Raw genomic sequence first — 23,064 nt, 5'->3', positions numbered from 1 at the left:
GAGATAGAAGAGATGCAGAGGCACATATGTGTTCCCCAAAACATTCAAGAATCAGCCTTGGCTTTGCAAGCTTTGCAAACAGCCCCCTGTGGTAATGTTTTTGTTGATTTAGTACTTTCATATAAAAAGCTTTTGCCATTTATTTTACAAGCACCCAAGTTAGAATTGAAACCTTTCCCTGACAATTTGAAGTATGTATTCATTGGTAACAAAAATACACTTCATGTTATCATAGCAAAAGGTTTGACAAGTGCGCAAGAAGAAAAACTTGTGAAGTTGTTATGCGATCATAAAACGACCATTGGATGGACTTTAGTCGACATCAAGGGTATTAGTCCCTCGATGTGTATGCATCACATACTATTAAAGGACAATGCGAAACCAACAAGGGAAATACAAAAGAGGTTGAACCTGCTTATGATGGAGGTAGTGAAAGCTGAAATTTTGAAACTATTAGATGCATGAGTCATTTACCCCATCGCAGACAATAAATGGGTGACGCCAATCCATGTGGTGCCCAAAAAGACTAGAATCACGTTGGTAAAGAACAAAAATGATGAACTCGTTCCTACTCACATCTCAAATGGTTAGAGAACGTGTGTTGATTATAGAAAGCTTAATCTTTCTACATGCGAAGATCACTTCCCATTACCATTCATAGACCAAATGCTTGAGTGTCTAGTAGGTAAATCTTTTTATTACTTTCTTGATGGATATAGTGGATATAATCAGATTGTTATTAATCTTGAGGATCAAGAAAAGAATATATTTACATGTATATTTGGTACATATGCATACAGGAGAATGCTCTTTGGTCTTTGTAATGCAGCCGCAACTTTTCAAAGATGCATAATGAGTATTTTTTCTGACTATATTGAAAGAATAATTGAGGTTTTCATGGATGATTTCACGGTATATGGTGATTATTTTGATAAGTGTTTAGAAAGTTTATCTTTAGTCTTGAAAAGATGCATTGAAACTAAACTTGTCTTGAACTATGAAAAGTCTTATTTTAGGTAGAATAAGGAATAATTATTGGGCATGTTGTGTCTTCGCATGGATTGGAGGTTGAGAAAGCTAAAATAGACGTTATTTCATCATTTTCTTACCCCTTATGCATGAGGGAAGTTCGCTCTTTTATTGGCCATGGAGATTTATATCGACGCTTTATCAAAGATTTCTCAAAGATTATAGCACCCTTGTGCAAATTATTAGCTAAAGAAGTGAATTTTGTGTTTGATCAAGCATGTAAAAATACGCATAATGAGCTTAAGAGGCGTGTCACATATGCCCCTATCATACAACCACCAAATTGGGATGAACCTTTCGAGATAATGTGCGATGTTAGTGACTATGTAGTAAGGGTTGTACTTGGACAAAGAATAAGGAAGAATTTACATGTTATCGCCTATGTTTTTCGCATGTTGGACGAAGCAAAATACAATTACCATACAACTAAAAAGGAACTTTTTATAGTGGTGTTTGCTCTAGAAAAATTCAGGTCATATTTACTTGGTATAAAATCGTTGTTTTTACTGACCATGCAGCTTTATCTTTTGAAGAAAAAGCAGTCTAAACCAAGATTGATTAGGTAGATCTTGCTTTTACAAGAATTTGATGTTAAGATCAAAGACAAAAAAAGGTGTCGGAAACCATGTGGCTGATCATTTGAGTCGACTAAGGACCAAGGATATACAAGCCGAAACAATAAGAGAGACATTCCCTAATGAGCAGTTGTATGTGTTACATTCCTCTACAAGACCATGGTATGTTGATTTGGTGAACTATTTAGTCACCAAAGAATTCCCTCCAGGTTTGTCTACATTCCAAAAAACAAGTTACAAGCTGATGCTAAATATTATTTTTGGGACACTCTTTATCTATGAAAATTTTATGAGGATCAAGTAGTTAGAAGATGTGTACTACAAGATGAATTCCATTCCATTCTCATTTTTTGTCATTCTCGTTCTTGTGGTAGGCATTTTAAAGCAAAAGGAATGGCCTATAAGGTACTTGAAAGTGGTCTCTATTGGCCTTTTATTTTTAAGGATGCATATCACTTTTGCAAATCATGTGAAAAATGCCAAAGAATAGGTAATATCACTCATAAGAACCAAATGCCTTTAACAAATATTCTTGTAAGTGAAATTTTTGACATTTAGGGTATTGATTTTATAGGTCTATTTCCTTCTTCTTTTGGTAATCTTTATATCCTTCTTGCTATTGATTATGTGTCCAAATGGATTGAGGTAAAAGCCACTCGAACTAATGATGTTAAGGTTGCTTTAGATTTTGTCAAGACTCGCATATTTGACAGGTTTAGAATCCCCAAAGCTATCATTAGCGACCGTGGCACTCATTTTTGCAATCATTCAATTTAAGCATTATTACACAAATACCATGTGACTTGTCGCACGTGAGCGACGTCGCGGCGATCGTCCACCCACAAAAAATGTAATATGGGGGATATATATATCTGGTCAATGTAGGGAGACAAGGAATTCGTTGTCTCTTAGCAGTGAAAAATGGTGTGGGAGTCGCCACCTAGTATTTTGGTCACTAGGAACCCTAACTGGTCTCAGAGATCGGGTACGGGGACTGGTTGCGTAAAGGGAAGGTATTAGCACCCCAAATACGCCCTACCTAAGGTAAGCTGCATCGTTTAATTGTCTGATAAAATTTAAGGTGTTTTCGTTGTGTTTCCTAGTTGTTGGTCCGTCTATGGTTCAAGAAAAGTCCTCCTTAATAAGGATGTCCTTATCTTATCGGGTAAAACCTAACCGTTTTAATGTCTATGTAAAAAAAGCTATATCTTTTAATATCAGGAATACATTTTACATATAAATTCTTAATCCCAAATACTAAAAAAGGACAAAAAGATTTTTTAGAATTTTTGAAATATTGGCCTAGTTCTCATGGCTTGAATAAACTGGTTATTAAAGCCAAAATGCATGCTAATACATATATTGTTTTTTTGAAATTTCCTTTGTTGTGTGAAAATATGATGTTATAATATTTATATATATACGTTGGAGAGACTAGGCCGTATTTTAAAACAAAACATTTTTTAAATATGTATTTTTGTACGCTTTGACGCAAATCGGGTATTTTAATACTGGGTTTGTATCCTTACGGTATAAAAATACAACCAAATATTAATCCACTTTGACAAAATAAAATGCAGAAAAATCAACAATATTTTCAAAGATATTTAGAAAATTTTTGAAAGCAAAAGACATTTTTTATTTTGAAAATCTTTGATGTTTTGATGAAAACCAGATATTTTAATACCGGATTTTGTATCTTTACAGTATAAAATACCAACCAATGTTAATCAAAATACAGTAATAAAATTACAGAAAATCACATATTTTTGAAATAATTTTTGAAGAATTTTTGTAATTTTTTTCATATATATATATATCTATATAAATAATACAAAATATAATATATATAATATAATATATAATATTAAATGGGCTGGGCTGGTCCGGCCCAACCGACTGGGCCGGACTCAGCCCAAAATTGTTGGGCCGATCTCGGCCCAAAATGGGTTGGGCCGATCTCGGCCCAAAATGGATTGGGCCGATCTCGGCCCAAAACAAAAAGCACATTATCTTCTGGGCCAGACCCGGCCCAGAAGACAGGGCTGGGCCAGGATCCGCCTGGCCCAAGCCAAAACGGGGCAGGGGGGAATTATTTTCCCCCCACCCCTGCATGCAGAACGCTACTCGTTCTGCATGCAGGGAACGAAACGAGAAAATAAACGCGAGGGAGAAGGGGAAGAAAAGTTACCTGGCGCAGAGGCGAAAGCGGTGGCTGGCTGCGTTTCTGGCGGTTCTGTGGTGGAGGCTGGTAGCGGTGTCGCTGCTCCCTGGGGGCGACTCCAAGCAGCGGCGCTGCTGTCTAAAGCGGCGGAAAGAGGGATTCTTCCTCTTTCCTTCTCCTCTGTTTCCTTCCCTTTTCTTCTCCTTCTTTGGTTTTCTTTCCCCCTGTTTTCCCTTCTTTCGGTTCTCTTCTCCCTCTCCCCTTTCTCTCTCTTTCGGTTTTTTCCGTTCCTCTCTCTCTCTCCTCTGTTTTTCGTTTTCTCCTTCTTCCCCCGTCTGTTCTCCTCCCTCCCCTTCTGCTGTCGTGTTGGTTGTTATTTATAGAGCCAAGTGAGTGGCTTTTCGCTGTGGAGCATGGGGAGCAGCCGGCCGGTCGGCCATTGGGCGCGACTGCCAACGCTCGGCCCCCCTCCCCGGCTTTCTGGCAGGTGCGCGGTGGGTGGTCGGCCATTGTGTTCGGTCGGTGGGCTCCAGGCGAGAGAGAGGGGCCGGCAAAAATTTCAAAAAAAAGCACCATTTTTCCCTTCTTCCCCGCTGCATGTTCGGGGGGGAAGAAGAAAGATGAACAGTGTCGTTCAAAACGACACCGTTCTGCCCTTTTCCCTTTTTTTTTTTTTTTTTTTGAATGGATGAAACGGCGTCGTTTTGGATAAAACGCGCCGTTTCATTTAAACCCTACAAGACGCCAAAACGCGTCAATTTGCAAAGCAGCCCTCAATTATCTTTTGTCCCTTCAATTGCATCCCTGCCGAATTCGAACCCCGTCCCTATATTTGGCCGCGTTTTTCACTTTGGTCCTTGGTTTCGGATTCCTTCAATTAAGTCCCCAATTGGCCCTTAAACTTCAATATTTATGCAATTAAGCCCCTGATTTGACCTAATAAATTCCTAAAAAATATATTTTGGCCCCAGAACTTAAATTTCTTCTAATTAAAGCCCAAATTGACTTAAAAATCAATTTTTCTTGCAATCAAATCCCCTTTAAATTCATTTAAAAATCAAATTAAGTCCATAAACATCTAAATTTGGGCTTTTCTCCTCAAATTTCAAATTTTCCTTGTCAACAGGGCTCTCCTCCTTCAAGAATATATTATCAAAAATTCCATCTTTGTATTTTTAACCTTATCGACCAATTTTCCAACCATTTTCTGAGCGCTTCTGCCTCCTGTTATTTTTCTAACCTCATTTGGCTATATATTTTTATATATATTTTGTGGGGACCCAAAAATGGGTTACAACATGACTCATCGGACTTCCACAGCCTACCATCCTCAAACGAATGGCCAAGATGAAATTTCAAATTGAGAAATCAAGTCCATTCTAAAGAAAACAATGCAACCTAATCAGCGAGATTGGAGTCTGCGACTTGGTGATGCACTTTAGGTTTATCGGACTGCTTACAAATCACCTATAGAAATGTCACCTTATAGGATGATATACAGAAAAGCATGTCATCTACTAGTGGAGCTTGAATACAAAGCTTTGTGGGCTATTAAACAATGTAACTTGGATTATGATGCTACTGGGATTACAAGAAAGTTGCAATTACAAGAGTTACAAGAGATACAGAATGATACCTATGAGAATGCAACGATTTACAAAGAAAAGACCAAGAGTCTTCATGACTGAATGATTACAAGAAAGGATTTTTATATTGGAGACAAAGTCCTTCTTTATCATTCACGTTTGAAACTTTTCCTGGAAAGTTGCGCTCTCATTGGATTGGACCATTTGTTGTTTCTAATGTTTTTTCTTATGGTGCAGTTGAAATTACAAGTATAGAAACAAACAAAGTGCTCAAAGTCAATGAGTATCAATTGAAAACTTTCCATGAAGGTTGGACAGCAAAACTCACCGCATATATGGAGTTAGTTGAACCAATCTATGCAGCATGAGCATGTGATGTGTTGAGCCAATGACATAAAACAAAAGCGTTTAGTGGGAGGCAACCCAACAAAAAAAATCAGATTTGCTTTCTTTTTCCTTTATCTTTTATTTTCACATTTTACTTTATTTTTGTCATTCTCCTATATTCCTTTTCTTTTATTTCAACATTGAGGACAATGTTGCGTTTAAAGTGTGGGGGTAGAATTTTGGTTTTCTTTGTTGTTTCTAAAAAAAAGTCTAAGTTTTATCTTTTGAACTCCAATTGGTTTATGAGAATATGAGTATTATGTATAAGAGTTAGTGGAGATAGATGAAAATATAAATCGAATGAATGAGTGTGTATGCAAGCTTTAAAAGTTTAATTAGTTTAGGGATTGACTTTGAAAGAATACCATGTTGACTTTATAGTGTTGTATCAATGCAAGCTTTTGAGCTTTCAACATTATTTTCTTGAGTTGTGCATTTTTTGATGATATGTATCTCTAGAACTTGCTTCATATCTTGTTGAGATTACATTCACATTACATGTGTACATGAAGATGATAAAGGCATTAGGAATTTTATCCACTTGAGCCAAAAAGCCAACCTAAAGCATATTATCCTTAGTGAGTCCCTTTTGAGCTTGTTTATCTTTTCTTTGCTTTACCCATGTGTAAGCCTTAACTTTTTATATGTTTTCCTTTTCCCTTGGCCAAGGATTAGTATAGCATATACTTGTTGATATCTTGTGGGATTATGGTTGGAAATTATGTGAAAAGAAAAAAAAGTGATGCTTGATGAAAAGAATGGGCAAAGTTGCCAAAGGTGAAAAAGAAAAGTGTTCCATTGTGTTCTTGAAATTTTATGTTGATTGAGCTTGAAATCCAAAGAAGTATTGGTGCTTAAAGATAGAAAATTTGTGTACTTTGATGAGATATCTTGTTTCAAAAAAATCATATTTTTTTAGAATGCTCTACTTCCTTTGGTTTTAGCCTTTTCTTTTCCTTTCTTTTACCTCACTTTAACCTTAGCTCCATTACAACAAAAAAGTAAGACCTTTTGATTCATGAATTGCTTGTAATATTTTAGTAATGGAGATAAGATTGAAGAGCAAACTTATGGTAGAATATATTTATTGATTGAATTTAAGAGATTTAAACACATAAGCCCTAAACATATGAGTGTTGGAGTGTATATCAATGAGAGGACCTATCACTTTGGCATGGCATAAATTTCATTTAAATCCCAACGATTAATTGAGTTTTGAAGTTTGCATATAAATAAATTCATGAAAATTTATATTCTCTATCCTTCTTGATTGTATTCTTGTTTATAATGCATGTACTATTGGACATTGATGGGAGATTAAGAGATTAGTCATAGTTATTTTATTTATTTAGTTTAAGTTTGATTTTATTTATCCTTTCTTGCGGACGAGCGAGAGCTAAGTATGTCAATATTTGATGCAACCATATTATTCGATAGTTTTACCCATATTTACCTGGTATTTTTCCTATGTTTTATATATAAAATGCCTTGATATTCTTTGTTTTATGTTTTGAAGGCACTTTTGGATGTAAGATTAAAACAGAAGTGAATTTGAGATAATTGACAGATTTGACCTCCAATTGATGTTTTGTGCAGAGCTTGAGCTTTGAAGGTCAAAATGAAGTGCTTCTAGTGGCATTAGAAAGATAACATCCATACCTTTCTATACATATATGGAAATAAAAATAAAAAGAGAAAGAGCTTGGAAATCACAGCATTCAAAGATAAATCTCGTATTCTGCTAGTGTTGACCTTCGGGCATTCCAACTTGAATATCTTGAGCTAGAGAAGTCCATTTAATTTCATATCAATTGTTTTGGATTCCTGACTCGAAGACCTATCAGCCTACCAAATTTCAATAGAAAAAGAGCTCATATGAGAGAGATATGAGTTTTCTAAGATGACATATGAATTCTGCCAGCATACAGGTTTTGTGAAGAAACAAGTCCAAAGTACTTCTCAAAGCATCCAAACCCATATCCAAGTCTTTATTTTGGCAATTTAGCTCCTCTAAGTCAAAAGTCAAAGCATAAAGATTTTATGCAAGGTTATTTCTTCTTTTTTAGGAAAATAGTTATTGAAATACTTCAATATAAATTGTTTACTTAGAAAAGGATTATTTTGTAGAAAAAGGGATTAGGATTTCCTATCAAATAAAAAGAAAGAGAGAAAGGAAAGGGGGGTGGCCAGAAAATCAAAATTATGCATTCTTCTTTCTTTTTGATTAGTTGTTTATTGTAAACAATCTATTGCTAAATTTGCTATCAAAATCGGAGTTGTGGTATATAAACTTGTGAATCAACTGAGTTTAATAATCATAGCGGATTTATGTTATTAATCTTAGGGAAAATATTTGATCAAATCAAACATGGACTGCGAACAATTATGTTTTATTGATTAATCAACTTATCTAGTTCTTAAGGCTGCCATTGAATTAAATTATTAGTGCGGACACTGTGGTTGTTTGATGGTTATGGTTAGTTATATTAGTAGATTTGTTAACTAACAATGTTAAATAGAGATAAATATTCAGAATATAAATTGATGTATCGTTTCAATGATCGGTTCTGATTTCCGTAGGTGAACGTCTACTTGAAATCAAGGTTTGTCCTCTTGATGGTTTTTTGATTTATTTAATTTAGCTTAATTGTTTTATTCTGCTATAGCCCAGATAACCTCAAAATCCCCCCCAATTGCATTTCATACAGAATAAAAAATCTGAACTAAACCTTCCTCGTAGGATCGACCCCTTACTTGCTCTATACTATCTTGTTTATTTAAGCTAGGGTAATTACTTTGTGTGACCACGACTTCACAACAAATTTTTTCTTGATTTTTTTAAAACACTTGTTTTCAAGATCACAATAGATTTTTTTTAATAATGCTTACGATAAAAAAATGCTTTCATTAAAACAATAAAGAGAAGCGTTAATAAGAAAATGAAGTTTATATTGAAGAAATATATTTATCCTTGATAATTTTATGCATTACCTTGCCTACAAATATCTCTTTCTATAATTGTTTAATTACATAAAATATGAATTACAAAAAGCGATGTAATTAAACATGGCCAGCGCATGACTTAGGTGTTAACCTATCCAACCTATAACCTAGGTCATGGGTTGGACGAGCTAGCAAATTTGATATGGGTCTATCCAAAAGGTTTTCGTTCCACTATTTTTTATTAAAAAAATTAAATTGATGTCATTTTTTTTAAAAGACAAACTGAGTTTTGGGTGGGTTAACTGAGTCATAAGAGCACCCGTCAAGTCACTAGGCCATATTGGGTCAACTCCCACATGATTTACTTTGAAATTTTGCTCAGTCTAAAGGTCAGGTCGACAAATTACTATGTTAACTTAACAAGTCTAGCTGAATTTAATAATATTATTAAAAAGTTTGAACTAATTTTGGCCAAGTTGACAATGCATATGAACAATTGACTAGTTTAAACTAATTTTATGAATGTTAACTCAATGATACATTGAGTTTGATTCATCAGAGTATCTTGTTGCAAGTTGCAACTTTTTCTTGATTTTTGTTAATACTTGGCCATATAACTTGTAAATTTGAATGGTTTTTTTTTTTAAATCATTTTATTGAAATTCTAAGCATGACAATGATACCTATTAAATGGATTTTATATGTGTGTGTTTAGAATTCTGGTAACTCATGTAATTATAGTTTTTAAAAATATATTTAATAAAAATATTTTTAGTTGTGGTTTTAAGAAATAGATTTAAAAAAATATATTTTTAGTTAAAATTATTATGAAATAGATTTTTAAATATAAAATAAATAGAAAACAAATTTTTATAAATAAAAATCAAGTTATTTTAACTTATATAAAACCAAGGTTTAAAATATCTTAATACCAAAAAGTCTATGTTGTTGCCGCATATATACAACCACAAAATGGAAGTTAAGGTATTCCAATTTCCAAGTATGATTCTGATAACGTGATAGTAACGTGAAACAATGTTCAAATATAATAGCACCACCCAAATTCAAAATTTGAAAATGCGTCTGATCCTGTTTGGATACAAGGCGTACGCATAAACCCGACATTCTCTTATTTTCGGCTTTTATATTTTTCAATTACATATTCATATTCCCGCCCATAGCACCCTCTTGCTCTCCTCCTCGTTTTTTTGACACATCACTAAAGCGGAACCCTCACTCACTCCAATCATAACCCAAGACAAATCTCCAAAAATACTCGCATCCAAACCCCCCTTAAAAATTCATCCACTCTTTCTCCGATCTCTGATAAAAGCAGTGTCATTTTATCGGAATCGGAACCCTAGAAATCCAGTTCAGTCGCCATGAATCATTTCCATATCTATGAAGCTATTGGCCGTGGCAAATACTCGGTAATTTAAAACTTAAACCGGTAGCTTGTTTCAATTATTTTAAGAATGCGCGAATTTCTTCGAATCTCTGATTTTCGTTTTGAATTGTGTAGAGTGTGTATAAAGGTAGAAAGAAGAAGACGATTGAGTATTTCGCTGTTAAGAGTGTCGACAAGTCGCAGAAGAGGAAAGTTCTTCACGAAGTAAGGATAATAAAGAGCTGTTCTTGTTCCGTTTGCTTATTTAATTTCTGTTTTTGGTCGAATTTGGAGTAATTGATCTTTGATCAAAGTTGAATTTAAGTTTGTGATTTTTAATTCGATGAAGTGCCTCTTTTAGCAACTAATTTAAGGCAGCTTAGTTGATTAAATTTGATGCAATACCTGTTTTAATAATTAATTTAGTGCAATTTAGTTTATTAGATTTGGGAAATGTTTGTTTTAGTAACTTATTTAAAACAATTTAGCCGCTTAAATTTGATAAATGTCTGGTTTTGTAGCTGATTTAACACAATTTTTAGTGTCATTGCTGTATCTTAATTAAGTACTAAAGATGCTTGTGAATTTTAGGTACCAGGTGCGTTTAAGGAAGTCAATGTCAAGTATGTTTGTAGTATTGGGAACTAGACGGGAATGAGCCAGCGGGTATATATTTTTAGTAAAAATTGTGGGAATGAGTGGCTTTGCTATTACCCATCGTTCAGAACACTCAATTTTGAGTTGAATGTGCTAGAAGTCATCTTTCCTTTTCTCTTTCTTTCTTTTTAATTTAATCTCTCACTTTTATTTTAGGCATGGGAAATGAGGGGCTGTAGAGTATTTTATGCCTACTTATCACTGTCTTAGAAAATTCAAGCGATGCTTGATGCTAGTTCTTATAGATGTCATTAACTCATACCCTTTTATTGGTATTATTTGCAGGTTAGGATGCTTCACTCCTTGGATCATTCAAATGTTTTAAAATTTTACTCTTGGTAAGGCTTGTTAGCATGGGGTAATAGCTCTCAAGATTCTTATTTTCATCCAATGTATTTATTTGTCACTTAGTAATACAGTTCATGCTTTTCTTTGTTTCATTAGCTTACCTTTTCGGTTTCTTCACACCTCCTGATGCATGTATTAGGTACGAAACACCATCTCACTTGTGGTTGGTTTTGGAATATTGTGTTGGTGGAGATCTCATGACCTTATTGCGACAGGTAGAGACTGTTTAATGTTTATTGTATGCCTTGCTTTTCTTTAATGAATTTCTCATTCTTTTGCTGGACACAAGGGGAACTGTGGAATTGATCATTCATGCTCAGGATTAAAAATAATATGACTGATAATTTTATTGGTGAATTGTTTTTAGAAATACAAGGCAGAAAAAAAAGGCAGGCTTTGTTTGCGATTCTGACCTACTAAAGATTAGACAATTGTTTAGTTTAACACAAAAGCATGATCATAATTACATAGCATGCATAAATATAAATCAAAGTAATGTACTTATATATGAAATTGAATTATAACAATTTCCTAGCATGCATACTAATATAAACAAAGCAAGTTAAAATAACTTGATATAAAATTTAAACTAATATAAATTTTATAAGACACTTGTTGATGATTCTTGTTCAAAGATATGGTGTTATTGTCAAGGATTAAACTTTTTGTCTTTAAGACTTAAATGCTTGTCATTTGGTGTAAATGATTTCTTGCAAGTAGTCTCTAAGGATTTCAACAACTTAACTTTTAAATGATGCCTTTCCTTTGCAAATCTATGAACCAAAAGATTGTGAACTCAAAATCTTTCTACGAATCTTTTACGTTTTAGTATGGAGATAACGGGGAAGAATGACAAAGAAAACAAGATCTTTACCTCTTGTATTCCTTACAGAATAGCGCTAACTCTTTTCTCTCACAAAATTACTAACTCGTTTCTCTTAAAGGTTATTACAAGAACTATTTATAGGAACACAACTTCAAGACCTATTTATAGGAACACAAAGTCTTCATTTACATCATTACATGTCATTTTGATTTACCAACCACACTCACATATGTTAAATCCTAGCACACTCACATTTCACATCATTAACCTAACACACTAACATTTCCACTCACATTTAATGTGTATAAACCTAACACATTCATATTTAACAAAGAATACTTACATTGACATCATTACATATGTCATTTTGAATTTACCTTCCATTTTACCAATTAACCATTTCACCATGCACGTATAATTAGGTGAATAATTTCTATTAGGTGAATGTGAGTCAAGGGTTCAATGAGATCAATTTCTCATTCATCCACAATTTGTTTTAATTATGAGTATGTTTCATGTTTGTGTTAAAATAAATTTCTTACAATCCTTCATGTGAATGAAAATTGTTTAACCATAATAAAAGACTCAAAGATTCATAGAAAGATAATGACTTGGCGAATTATTACATCATTTTCAGATTGATGATAACTGTTTGGGCCAACGACAATCATTCTCTTAAATGGATGATTTTCTTGTGCTTCCTTTAATGTAAACACATCTTTAAAGAATGTAGCATTCCTTGATTCCATAATTATATTAGGATGAATATTCTTAATACTTGACTTGTATACAAGAAATCGATATGCACTGCTATTATAGGTATACCCGATAAATACACAATCCACAGTTTTAGGTCCTATCTTGACTAGTTTGAGATTAAGTATTGTTAACTTTGTAAGACACACCCACACTTTAAGATATTTGTAGGAAGATTTTCTACCTTTCCATAATTCATATGGTGTTTTCTCTAGCTTATTATGCGGTACTTTGTTAAGTACATAATTGACAGTCAAAGTTGCCCTCTCACAAGTTATGAAGAGCTCCTGAACTTATCAACATGACATTCATAATTTATTGTAAAGTTCAGTTCTTACATTCTGTAATGCTATTTTGTTGAGGTGAATAAGGAGCGATTTTTTGGTGGATAATACCATTTTGAGAACATCACTTTTTAATAGATACATATTATATAGTGTATTGTTTAATCTATTGAAGATGTAGTTTTTGCATATAAAACATTCCGTAATGCTATTTTGTTGAGGTGAATAAGGAGCGATTTTTTGGTGGATAATACCATTTTGAGAACATCACTTTTTAATAGATACATATTATATAGTGTATTGTTTAATCTATTGAAGATGTAGTTTTTACATATAAAACATTATGATTCCAAACATTCACTGCTACCATAGTAATGGGATCAGATTCATCATCTGACAGCTTTAGTACTTTTTCAGTCAAGAACTTTGCCAAGTTCGAAGTGGTCAAATAGAACAATATTTTTTGTTGTCACCTTTTAAAGTTCAATCCATTAAACTTTTCAGGTTTCTCACTATGCACTGCACCACATAATGTGATGGTGCAATCCTTACTATCAAAGTAGAACTTGCCGAAGCAAAATTAGTTGGCACAACCAAGTCTTGAGTATAAAAAGTAGAAGACATGATGTAATCTATAAAAATAAAATAAAATAAACAATAGCCAATAATATTTATAACTATTTCGACTCTACAATAAGCACGTACTATAAAATAAGACTTTTAATAAAACAACTTAAGTAAACAAAAGTATGAAATTATGCAACATAAAATCAATACATTAAAAGCTTAAGTTCCTTTACATCATATCATTATGTAATGTTCAAGCATGTTAATTAAAAAAAACATAATCATATAAGCAAAATAGCATAAACCATCAATAATTCACATATTAAGACATATAAATAATATGAAAAACAAGTTTTAGAAGATAAACTATAACTTTAAGAAAAAGATATATAATAACTTCTAAAATTAAAAATAAACGAAATCATAAAGCTAAAAATAGACAAAAAAGTTATAGATAAAACATATATAATTAAAATTAAATTTATATGTGAGAATATAACAAATTAAAAAAAAATTAAATTATAACTTAAATTTTCAACATGCTAAAATTCTCTTTAAAAATTAATCTATATATATATATATATATATATATATATATATATTCACAAAATAAACTAAACAAAGTCTAATATAATGGTAAAACCTTTCAATTGACAAATTAACAAACAAATAACAAAAGCACTAACTTGTTGAAGATTCTTGTTCTAAGATATGATGTTCTTGTCACAGATTAAACTTTTGTCCTTAAAATTTAAATGCTTGTCACTTGGTGCAAACAATTTCTTGCAAGTAGTCTTTTAGGATTTTAACAACTTGACTTTCAAATGATATATTTTCTTTGAAAATCTTCGAACCAAAGGATTGTGAACTCAAAATCTTTCTAAGAATTTTTTACAGACAAATGGGAAGAATGACAAGGAAAACAAGATCTCTATCTCTTGTATTCCTTACACAATAGCACTAACTCTTTTCTCTCACAAAAGTTCTAACTCATTTCTCTAAAAGGTTATTAAAAGAACTCTTTCCTTCCTCTTCTTCACTCTTCTCTTCACACACCAAAAACAACAATCATCTCTTCACAACTTCACCACCTATTCATAGGAACATAAAGTCTTCATTTACATCATTGCATATGTCATTTTGATTTACCAACTACACTCACATTTGTTAAATCCTAGCACACTCACATTTCACATAATTAACCTAAGACACAAATATTTCCACTCACATTTAATGTGTACAAGCTTAACACACTCACATTTAACAAAGAATACTCGCATTGATACCATTGCATATGTCATTTAAATTTATTTTTTATTTCACCAAGCACGTACAATTAATTTGAATAATTTCTATTAGGTGAATATTAGTTAAAGGTTCAATGAGATCAATTATCCACAATTTGTTTTAATTATGAATATGATTCATGTTTATGTTACTACAAGTTTCTCACAGGCTTTGCCATAGGTTGCTGTATCATTATATGTGTTTTCCCAGTATAGCAATCTGGATAGTCTAGAAATGAGACGTTCATGAAGAGTTCATTTTTTTCTTAAATAAGAGAAAAAGAACACTAGGCGTCAATATACTAGTGTTTATGCCTTCTGTTTTGTTTTGTCTTTAGGCAACAAACAGGTTTGTATAGTCAATTAGACTGAATCCTGTTTTATCTTCACCAATTTTCTACTGTTAGGAACGGAAATGTTGTGAAATTTGCACAGAATTTGGAATGCATATCAGTATAATTTTCTTCTAATTTTGATTTGACACTCAAGGTGACAAAAAAACTGAGACATTGGCCTCACAAAGCATTTGGGTATCTTATGCATTAAACCTATGGTGATAAATATGGAAGTTAGGTTGCACAATTGCCAATGATATTGGCTTGTAATTTCGGCGTAACATGCTGGATTCCCATCTTGTGAATTTGTTGTTGTTTCATGTAGTTCAATCAAGCAAATGATTTCAAATTTTGTTATATGCAACGTCCAATGAATGATAATTTCACCAAGATACTTTATTATTGACTTTCAGGACAGTCAGCTGCCTGAAGACTCAATTCATGATCTTGCCCGTGACTTAGTTAGAGCTTTGCAGTAAGAAATGCTGATTGGCAATTAATTTTGTTTCTATATGATGTCTATAATAATTGTCTGCTTTCAATATTTTTTTCTAACAATGATCACTTCTGTCAGGTTCTTACACTCAAAAGGAATCATTTACTGTGATTTAAAACCATCAAATATCCTCTTAGATGAGAATGGACATACAAAGGTGCATTTTGCATTTTTATTTATGTATGGTTGAGTAATTTTCTAGTTTTTTCTATGCACATGATTGGTATTCATGCTCATTTGTGCAATGCAGCTATGTGATTTTGGATTGGCAAGAAAATTGAGCGATATAACAAAAACTCCTTCGTCCATGGTAGGTTGTTCTAACTGCTCAGCATTTAACACACTATTTGCAGAACATTTGACGTGGCATCACGACATGGAGCTTGTCCTTTTATTATCTGGTTACAATTTTTTATGACTCTTAACTTTGTTTTTATGTATTTACTTAGTTGCCACAAGCAAAACGCGGAACACCCTGTTATATGGCTCCTGAACTATTTGAGGATGGGGGTGTCCATTCATATGCATCTGACTTTTGGGCTTTAGGCTGTGTACTGTATGAGTGCTATGCAGGGAGGCCTCCTTTTGTGGGAAGAGAATTCACACAGCTAGTGAAATCCATACTCTCAGATCCGCCACCACCCCTCCCCGGCACTCCAAGCCGTCCCTTTGCCAACTTAATCAGTTCTCTTCTAGTAAAAGATCCAGCTGAAAGAATCCAGTGGAGCGAGCTTTGTGGACATGCCTTCTGGATGTCTAAAATTTCTCCAGTGCCATTACCTCCTCAAACGGCTTTTGATAATATGATTGAGCTTTGTGCTAAGCCTTGCCTCTCAGAACGTAATGGTGACAGATCTTTAGCAAATAGGACCCCTCCTAAACATCGTGAAAAAGATGCAAAAGGGACCCCAAAACTGGATGAGAATTCTATGTTAGGATCAAGAGGTCATGAGACACCAGTTAAAGGTACGCCAAGTGGCAGGAAAACTCAAACAAAGGCCTCTGGCAGGGTGGTTGAGGAGAAGCAGAAAGATCCTTCCAATGCTGCCAGGCGTGTTAATCTCTTAAGGTTGTCAAGGATAGCAAAATCAAATTTACAGAGGGAGAATGAGAAGGAAAACTACAGGAGGCCGTTGCCCAATGGCTCCGAGAATGATTCTGAGGTCAAAACTGAGAACACTGATATGGAGCTTGATTTTAACGAGAACGCTGAAGACGAGACACATGATGAACCTGATGGGTTAGATAACCCAAACAGTACAGCAGAAGAGGTGGTCAACAACATTCCCCAATCGGAAACCTCTCCTGTGGTAAACACACCTGCCTCAGATGAATCAAGAACAAATGATCAGGATTCATCTTCAGAGCATGTTGATATGGTTTCTACTCCACTCAGTGCTAGTCCTCAGCTCAGGAATCAGAGAAATAAAGAAGGTTTAGTGTCAGCCATTGAGTTTGATTCTTCAAAATCATCCCATGACCTTTCACAGGTCCTTTGGCATCCATCTGATCTGTCTGTCAGACCTGTAATGCCCAGTAGAAAAGCTGATAAAGTGTCAGATGTTATTCCCTCTCTTCCATTCGAGGCCTTGCAACCATCTGATTTTGTAAGGATGTCTAGGGAGCAGCTCGATGCACTCACCAATAAGATCATATCCATTTTAAATGGAAACACTAGCATCGGGGAGAAGTTGAATGTAATTAGATACCTCGAGATGTTGAGTAGCAATGCTGACACAGCCAATATCCTGACAAATGGGCCAATAATGCTCATGCTCGTTAAAATGCTTCGACTGTCCAAGACCCCAGCTTTGCGTGTTCAACTTGCTTCATTGATTGGCTTGTTAATTCGTCATTCAACTTTTATTGAAGACGATTTGGCAAATTCTGGAATTCTGGGCTCACTAACAGATGGCCTTAGAGACAAGCAGGAAAAAGTTAGGAGATTTTCCATGGCTGCTTTAGGTGAGTTGCTGTTTTATATATCCACCCAGAATGATCAGAGCAAAGATAACAATCCGCCAGAATCTCCATCAAAGGACAGCAGATCCACATTTGGCTGGCAGGTTAGTTTTCTACCTTACTTTCATAAATTTCTTTTTTGCATGCTATATTGCATGAAACTTGATTTTTCCATTCAATGAAGTTTCGTTTTTTCCCCATCTTTTCATCTGTACACATCTGTTAGATTCTGTGTAATGGAGAGACTCCTTTTTCTATGATTCACGGGGTTTCAAAAGTCATGCTCTGATAGGAAGTTCTGCTGATGTGTAATGTCTTTTTTTATGCGTCCTTTTATTCTGCTATTTTCTTCATTTAATAATATTCTTTTACTGGAAGCAGGTTCCAAACTCATTGATTTCATTGGTGTCATCCGTTTTACGTAAAGGAGAGGATGATATAGCTCAACTTTATGCATTGAGGACAATTGAAAACATTTGCAGTCAAGGGGGACACTGGCCAGCTCGCTTCACTAGCCAGGATGTGATTAGTAACCTCTGTTATATATATAGAGCTGTAGGGAAACAGGAGAGCATCAGGCTTACTGCAGGTTCATGTTTAGTTCGCCTGACAAGATTTAACCCTCCTAGCATTCAATCAGTCATGGAGAAACTGTCTTTCAAGGATACAGCAACTACCCTAGTCAAGGGCAGCCCACGTGAGCAGCAAATAAGTTTGAACCTCTTAAACATGGCTATGCTTGGAATTCATATGTTCACAAATATTGGACGGCACCTTTCAAACTTGGCAGAGGATAAGAATTTGGTCCCAAGTCTCGTGTCTCTTACTGAGCAGGGTAGTGACATTTTGAGGGGAAAGACACTTCTTTTCATTGCTCATCTTTGTAAAAATGCTAGGAGGTGTCTACCACACTTTTTTTGCAATCCGAGGTTACTATCTGCCGTGGATAGGGTAGCAAAAGAGAAGGACATCTATCTCCAACAAAGTCTAGATGCATTTGTGCATGCTGTGTCATCTACTATACCAAGTTTACTTGATATTATAACAGGAGATATTCAGCAAATGATGGGAGGAAGGCGCCATGGTCACAGCTCTGCCATTGCACATCGAATTGCTCCAAAGACCAATGTTCATTTGTTTCCAGTTGTTCTTCATCTTCTTGGAAGCACTTCTTTTAAGTTGAGGGTGGTGAGCCATCAAGTTATGCAGCAGCTGGCAAATTTAGTCAAAGTCATGGAGACACCATTTCAGGTAGGAAGCTGGAGCTGAGTAATTTTTTGCTGCTTGTTTATTTCTTATTTTTACGTTTATTTTTCATTTTTTCTTTTAACTGAACAAAACTTTAGGATATAAAGTGCAAAGTAATTGTTTGGCTAGATTTCCTTGTCTAGATGTAAATAATTAAAATGCGGTTATGAAGTCTGAGGTACAAATGCCTGAACGAGTTGGCTTGACCCAGTAAAATTAGGGCATTACATAGTTGGCAAAATGCCTATTCAAGTGGCAACCTAATACACCTGCCATATATAGGGTATAATAATCCTTTTTTCTTTTGGCTGACTCGATTAAATTAGAGTTAATTTATTGTTTTGCAACTCGCTATGGAAAATGTTTAGTTGTTGAAGAAAGATAACTGCATGGCTGGTAAAGTATAATGCTTGGACAAGTAGTGATCCATCATACAACAAGGTATAGGGTAACAAATTGCGCCAACAGATTGTGCGTAGCTCAGATGGATATGGAGTAGAGTAGACTTTCTTAGGTGGACATTTCCACAATTATCTTCTTATTTTGGTAAATAAACATTAAATTTCTTTTATGATGGAGCACTTCTGATCACCACAGGGAGCAAAATGATGATTCAAATACTGAAACATTTTTTTGTTTAATTTCCAGGGCAGAGATGACTTCCAAATAACTCTTCTTCGAGTTCTTGAATCTGTTGCAGAGGAGCGCCTTGTCATTCTTGAAAGCCCCAACATTTTCATTTGTGAAATCCTTCCTGGTCTAGCTGTTCTGTACAAGGGCAACAAGGATGGTGATGCCAGATTTTTGTGCCTTAAAATTCTGTTTGATGTGATGATCATTTTCTTGAATGAACCTTTGGAAGATGACCAAAGATCAGAGGCTTTAAAGTCCATATCCATTATTCATTTCCTACCTCTCTACCCTACCTTTATTGAAGATGAAGATCCCATTCCCATGTATGCGCAGAAGCTCCTTGTGATGCTCATTGAGTTTAATTACATAAAAATATCAGACATTCTACATCTGAAGACAGTCACACAGTGCTTTGAGTTTTTGCTCGGTGACCTATCAAGTGCAAATGTCAATAATGTTCAGCTGTGTCTGGCTTTGGCATCAGCTCCTGAAATGGAATCCAAGTTGCTTTCTCAATTAAAAGTGGTTAGGAGGATTGGAAACCTTTTAGAGTTTGTGTATGCCAAGGACATGGAAGATTTTCTTGAGCCAACTCTTGGCCTGTGTAGGGCATTCCTTCTATGCTCGGTTGGCAGTAAAAGAGGATTTGCCTACAAAAAAGAGCCAGCACTTCTGAATGATTCTTCTGAGGCAAGCACTGCAGTTGATTTACAGCAATGCATAAGAGATGTAATGGACTTTGGTAGCAATGTAGGTGTTTTGCTGGAGTTGAGTAGGTCCTGTGAGGCAAATATTGGAGATATAGCTTCTGAATGTGTGTTGTTGTTGCTGAAGGCAGCTCCAAGGGAAGCCACAACTGGTTTTCTAACTAATCTGCTGAAGGTTAGTACAATCCTCGAGTCTTCGCGCAAGGGTGTTCCTCACTTAGTTTTGCAGCGGATACTACATGCTCTTGCTTATTCTTGTCAGCAATATTTGTCACATGCGATGATACTATCCATATCCATAAACGAGATTTCAAGGATTGAAGTTATTCTTTTGGAGCTGAAAAATTCAAGCCCCCCTGATTTAGCCAGTGCAGCTTTGCTTGCGGCCTCAGAGTTGCAGCGCCTGCCTCGTTGCATTTGAAGTCCTTGAGGTTGTTTGTTGGTTTCTTTTCTCTTCTTGGTTTGTTTCGCAAAGTTTAGGATTTCTGACATCTATTGGTTTCCTATTATTCACAGGTATAATGCATGTTAGTTGGCTTGTAAAAGGACGAGAAAGTCAGGTTTCCTGAATTCTATATAAAGGGTCATGGTCCTGCCCCCTCAGTCTTGAGGTGAGCTCAGTCTTTAATGCATATTACTAGGTTTCCTCTTACGGGCCTGTTTTTATATAATCTTTGTAAGCTTTCTATCATTGTTATAAACATGTAATCAAGTAATTTTTTACCTTCAGAATCGGCTTAAAAGCAACTAGATCATTTTTGCGCAACCTTGTCCTTTTCTTTAAGACTGCACATACTTGGGCATCGTGTGAAGAAATTAGATTATTCTAATGACTTGGAAATTGAACACATTCGCTTACATTGGTTCACCAATCACCGGTGAAAACCCTTTTTGCTTTATCACTGTATTTGAATCTCAAGCTTCAACTTTCCTTTAATTATGCTGGGGCCTGGATGGAGATGGACATCCTAAATTTGTGAACTTGCTTGGAATTTGAAAGCTTGTACTTTTCAATTGACAATGAGTTATTATTTAAGTGAATAGACAGGGACCAATCAAGCTGAGCCATTAAAACCATTTCATTTGAGTTTGCTTGCCACTAAGTGATCAAATTATTTGACCTGATTCCATGGTAACATAATTGAATGAAGTCTCGGGATGACAGGTTTGAAATTATAGCTTCTAGCCTTAGATACGGTGGCGTTAGATTGTAGCAAGGTTCAGGGAACTGGATGCTGACGGCAGATGCTGTTACGTTCAATTTGATTCTTGATACGGTCTTGGACCATTTGAAGTTTTGGAGATAAGTCGTATCCTTACTCATCCATGTTATCTTTGATAAGCTTTGCTATGGACAGCTGCGACCGCTTGCATTGGTTGAGCCTAGCTGTCTGTGCTAACTACTGCTAATCATGCATGGTGGTCCCAAGAAACCACGCGTGTGTGATTTGTCTGCATAGACAGGATCAGTGACTACATGCAGCCACAGCTGGTGTTGGCAAAATTCATCATTGGTAAGTTGAGTGGTTGGCTTCAACCAAATTTACCCTGTTCCTGCATAGTTCCTTTTCATAAAGAACTTTCATCTAGGTCAATTGGCCAGTATGCTAAGATGCAAGGCGTTTTATCACTTGTACACTATTATTTGTCAGACCACAAAGTTGCTTTGGGTTAGATATATGGGATTATTATGATCCTAAAATTAGGGAAACCAAATTCACGGGACACAAGGAATCTACTCCAACAAACATGTCACAACAAAATTCAACCAATCTTTGTCTCTTCCCCATACATGCCAACGTGCAAATTCTCATCATCACCCATTCATCATATGCCACGTGGAACAGGACCCCGCCTAATGATGCCCTTTTAAAATACCTCCATCATAACTGGCACCCAAAGATCCCATACTGTCAACTGGCACCCCTTTTTTTCTCAAACAAAACTTTCATTACCCCCACATTTTATTACTCTGTCCAAGTAAGTGTGACATTGATTTCTTGATCATTAGAATGGCCTCCTTTTGTTTTTTCATAGTACTCATTGTGCCTTTAATGATCTTTCCTTTGCTTTCTTCTTCCACTCAGCTAAATTCAAAAACCTCGCCTTATCCTATCTCTACTTCACCACCATTCCTAACCAATCCTCCTCCACCATCTCCTCTCCAAGAACTGTCACCGGACATTGCTCCACTATTGCCTTCTCCTGGTGGTGTGCTACCTTCCCCAACCGTATCGTCGGTTCCCACCATTCCCTCCACCCCAAGCCCGCCTAATCCAGATGAGGTGGTGGCACCAGGGCCTGCTTCTGCTTTCTCACCCCTAGGAGCATTGCCGGCTTCCTCTGCATCGCCACGAAATTTGATAAACTTTGCTATTGCTGTGGGGTGTATAGCATATTGGTCAATCTAGATTTTCAAAATGTGAGTCATTTGCTGGCTAAATGATTCGAACCTTTTGAAAAGAGTAATTGATCTTGTAGTTCTAGTATTTCCATGTTCATCTTTCCTTATTATTCTTCTGATGAGTTGATGCATTGCCATAGACTGTCAAATTTTTTTTCAAGGTAGACTATCTTAAGTCACGAACTGGTTGCATTCTTTAATATCTGCATCTCTTGAGAAGCTAGTGCCTCTGCAATTACGTCATGTCAGTGTTTTGATGCATGTAGTATCGGTTCTTGCCAGCAAAGGCTTCCCCTCCTGGAGTAGCAATTGGATTCCTGCTGGCACATGGTTTTGATCCGGATCAATATGGAACAAACTATTTCTATTCCATGTGCATGTGATCAGCACAAAAAAGACTATGAATTAGGTGATCATTTATCGAAAAATCTGTCACATGTTAACTAATCACGATTAATTTAATAATGCTTTTATCTGCTGTCCA

At 35.3% G+C, this 23,064-nt stretch overlaps 1 protein-coding gene across 4 annotated transcripts; it reads left to right on the top strand.

The window, feature by feature from the left end:
* The first annotated feature begins 9,776 nt into the window (after window positions 1–9,776).
* On the top strand, window positions 9,777–23,064 carry LOC18102322 (serine/threonine-protein kinase RUNKEL). 4 transcript variants are annotated; one of them, XM_052456535.1, is made up of 12 exons: window positions 9,777–10,114; window positions 10,207–10,296; window positions 11,014–11,066; window positions 11,216–11,291; window positions 15,544–15,605; window positions 15,705–15,783; window positions 15,877–15,936; window positions 16,076–17,692; window positions 17,970–18,839; window positions 19,485–20,351; window positions 20,439–20,607; window positions 20,693–21,034. In XM_052456535.1, the coding sequence occupies exons 1-11, from the start codon at window positions 10,067–10,069 to the stop codon at window positions 20,595–20,597; spliced, it is 3,981 nt and encodes a 1,326-aa protein (XP_052312495.1). In that variant the 5' UTR covers window positions 9,777–10,066; the 3' UTR covers window positions 20,598–20,607; window positions 20,693–21,034. The 4 variants fall into 4 exon arrangements, 2 of the variants coding, with proteins under 2 accessions (XP_052312495.1, XP_006378138.3); XR_002984408.2 differs by adding an exon at window positions 21,342–23,064 and having other exon boundaries at window positions 9,780–10,114; window positions 19,485–20,607; window positions 20,693–20,787; XR_002984407.2 differs by having other exon boundaries at window positions 9,780–10,114; window positions 19,485–20,607; window positions 20,693–20,787; window positions 20,907–21,034.

The sequence above is a fragment of the Populus trichocarpa genome, chromosome 10, assembly GCF_000002775.5.
Source record: "Populus trichocarpa isolate Nisqually-1 chromosome 10, P.trichocarpa_v4.1, whole genome shotgun sequence".
Lineage (NCBI taxonomy): Eukaryota > Viridiplantae > Streptophyta > Magnoliopsida > Malpighiales > Salicaceae > Populus > Populus trichocarpa.
The sequence above is the reverse complement of the archived record's forward strand: the minus strand, read 5'-3'. Positions and strand labels throughout refer to the sequence as shown.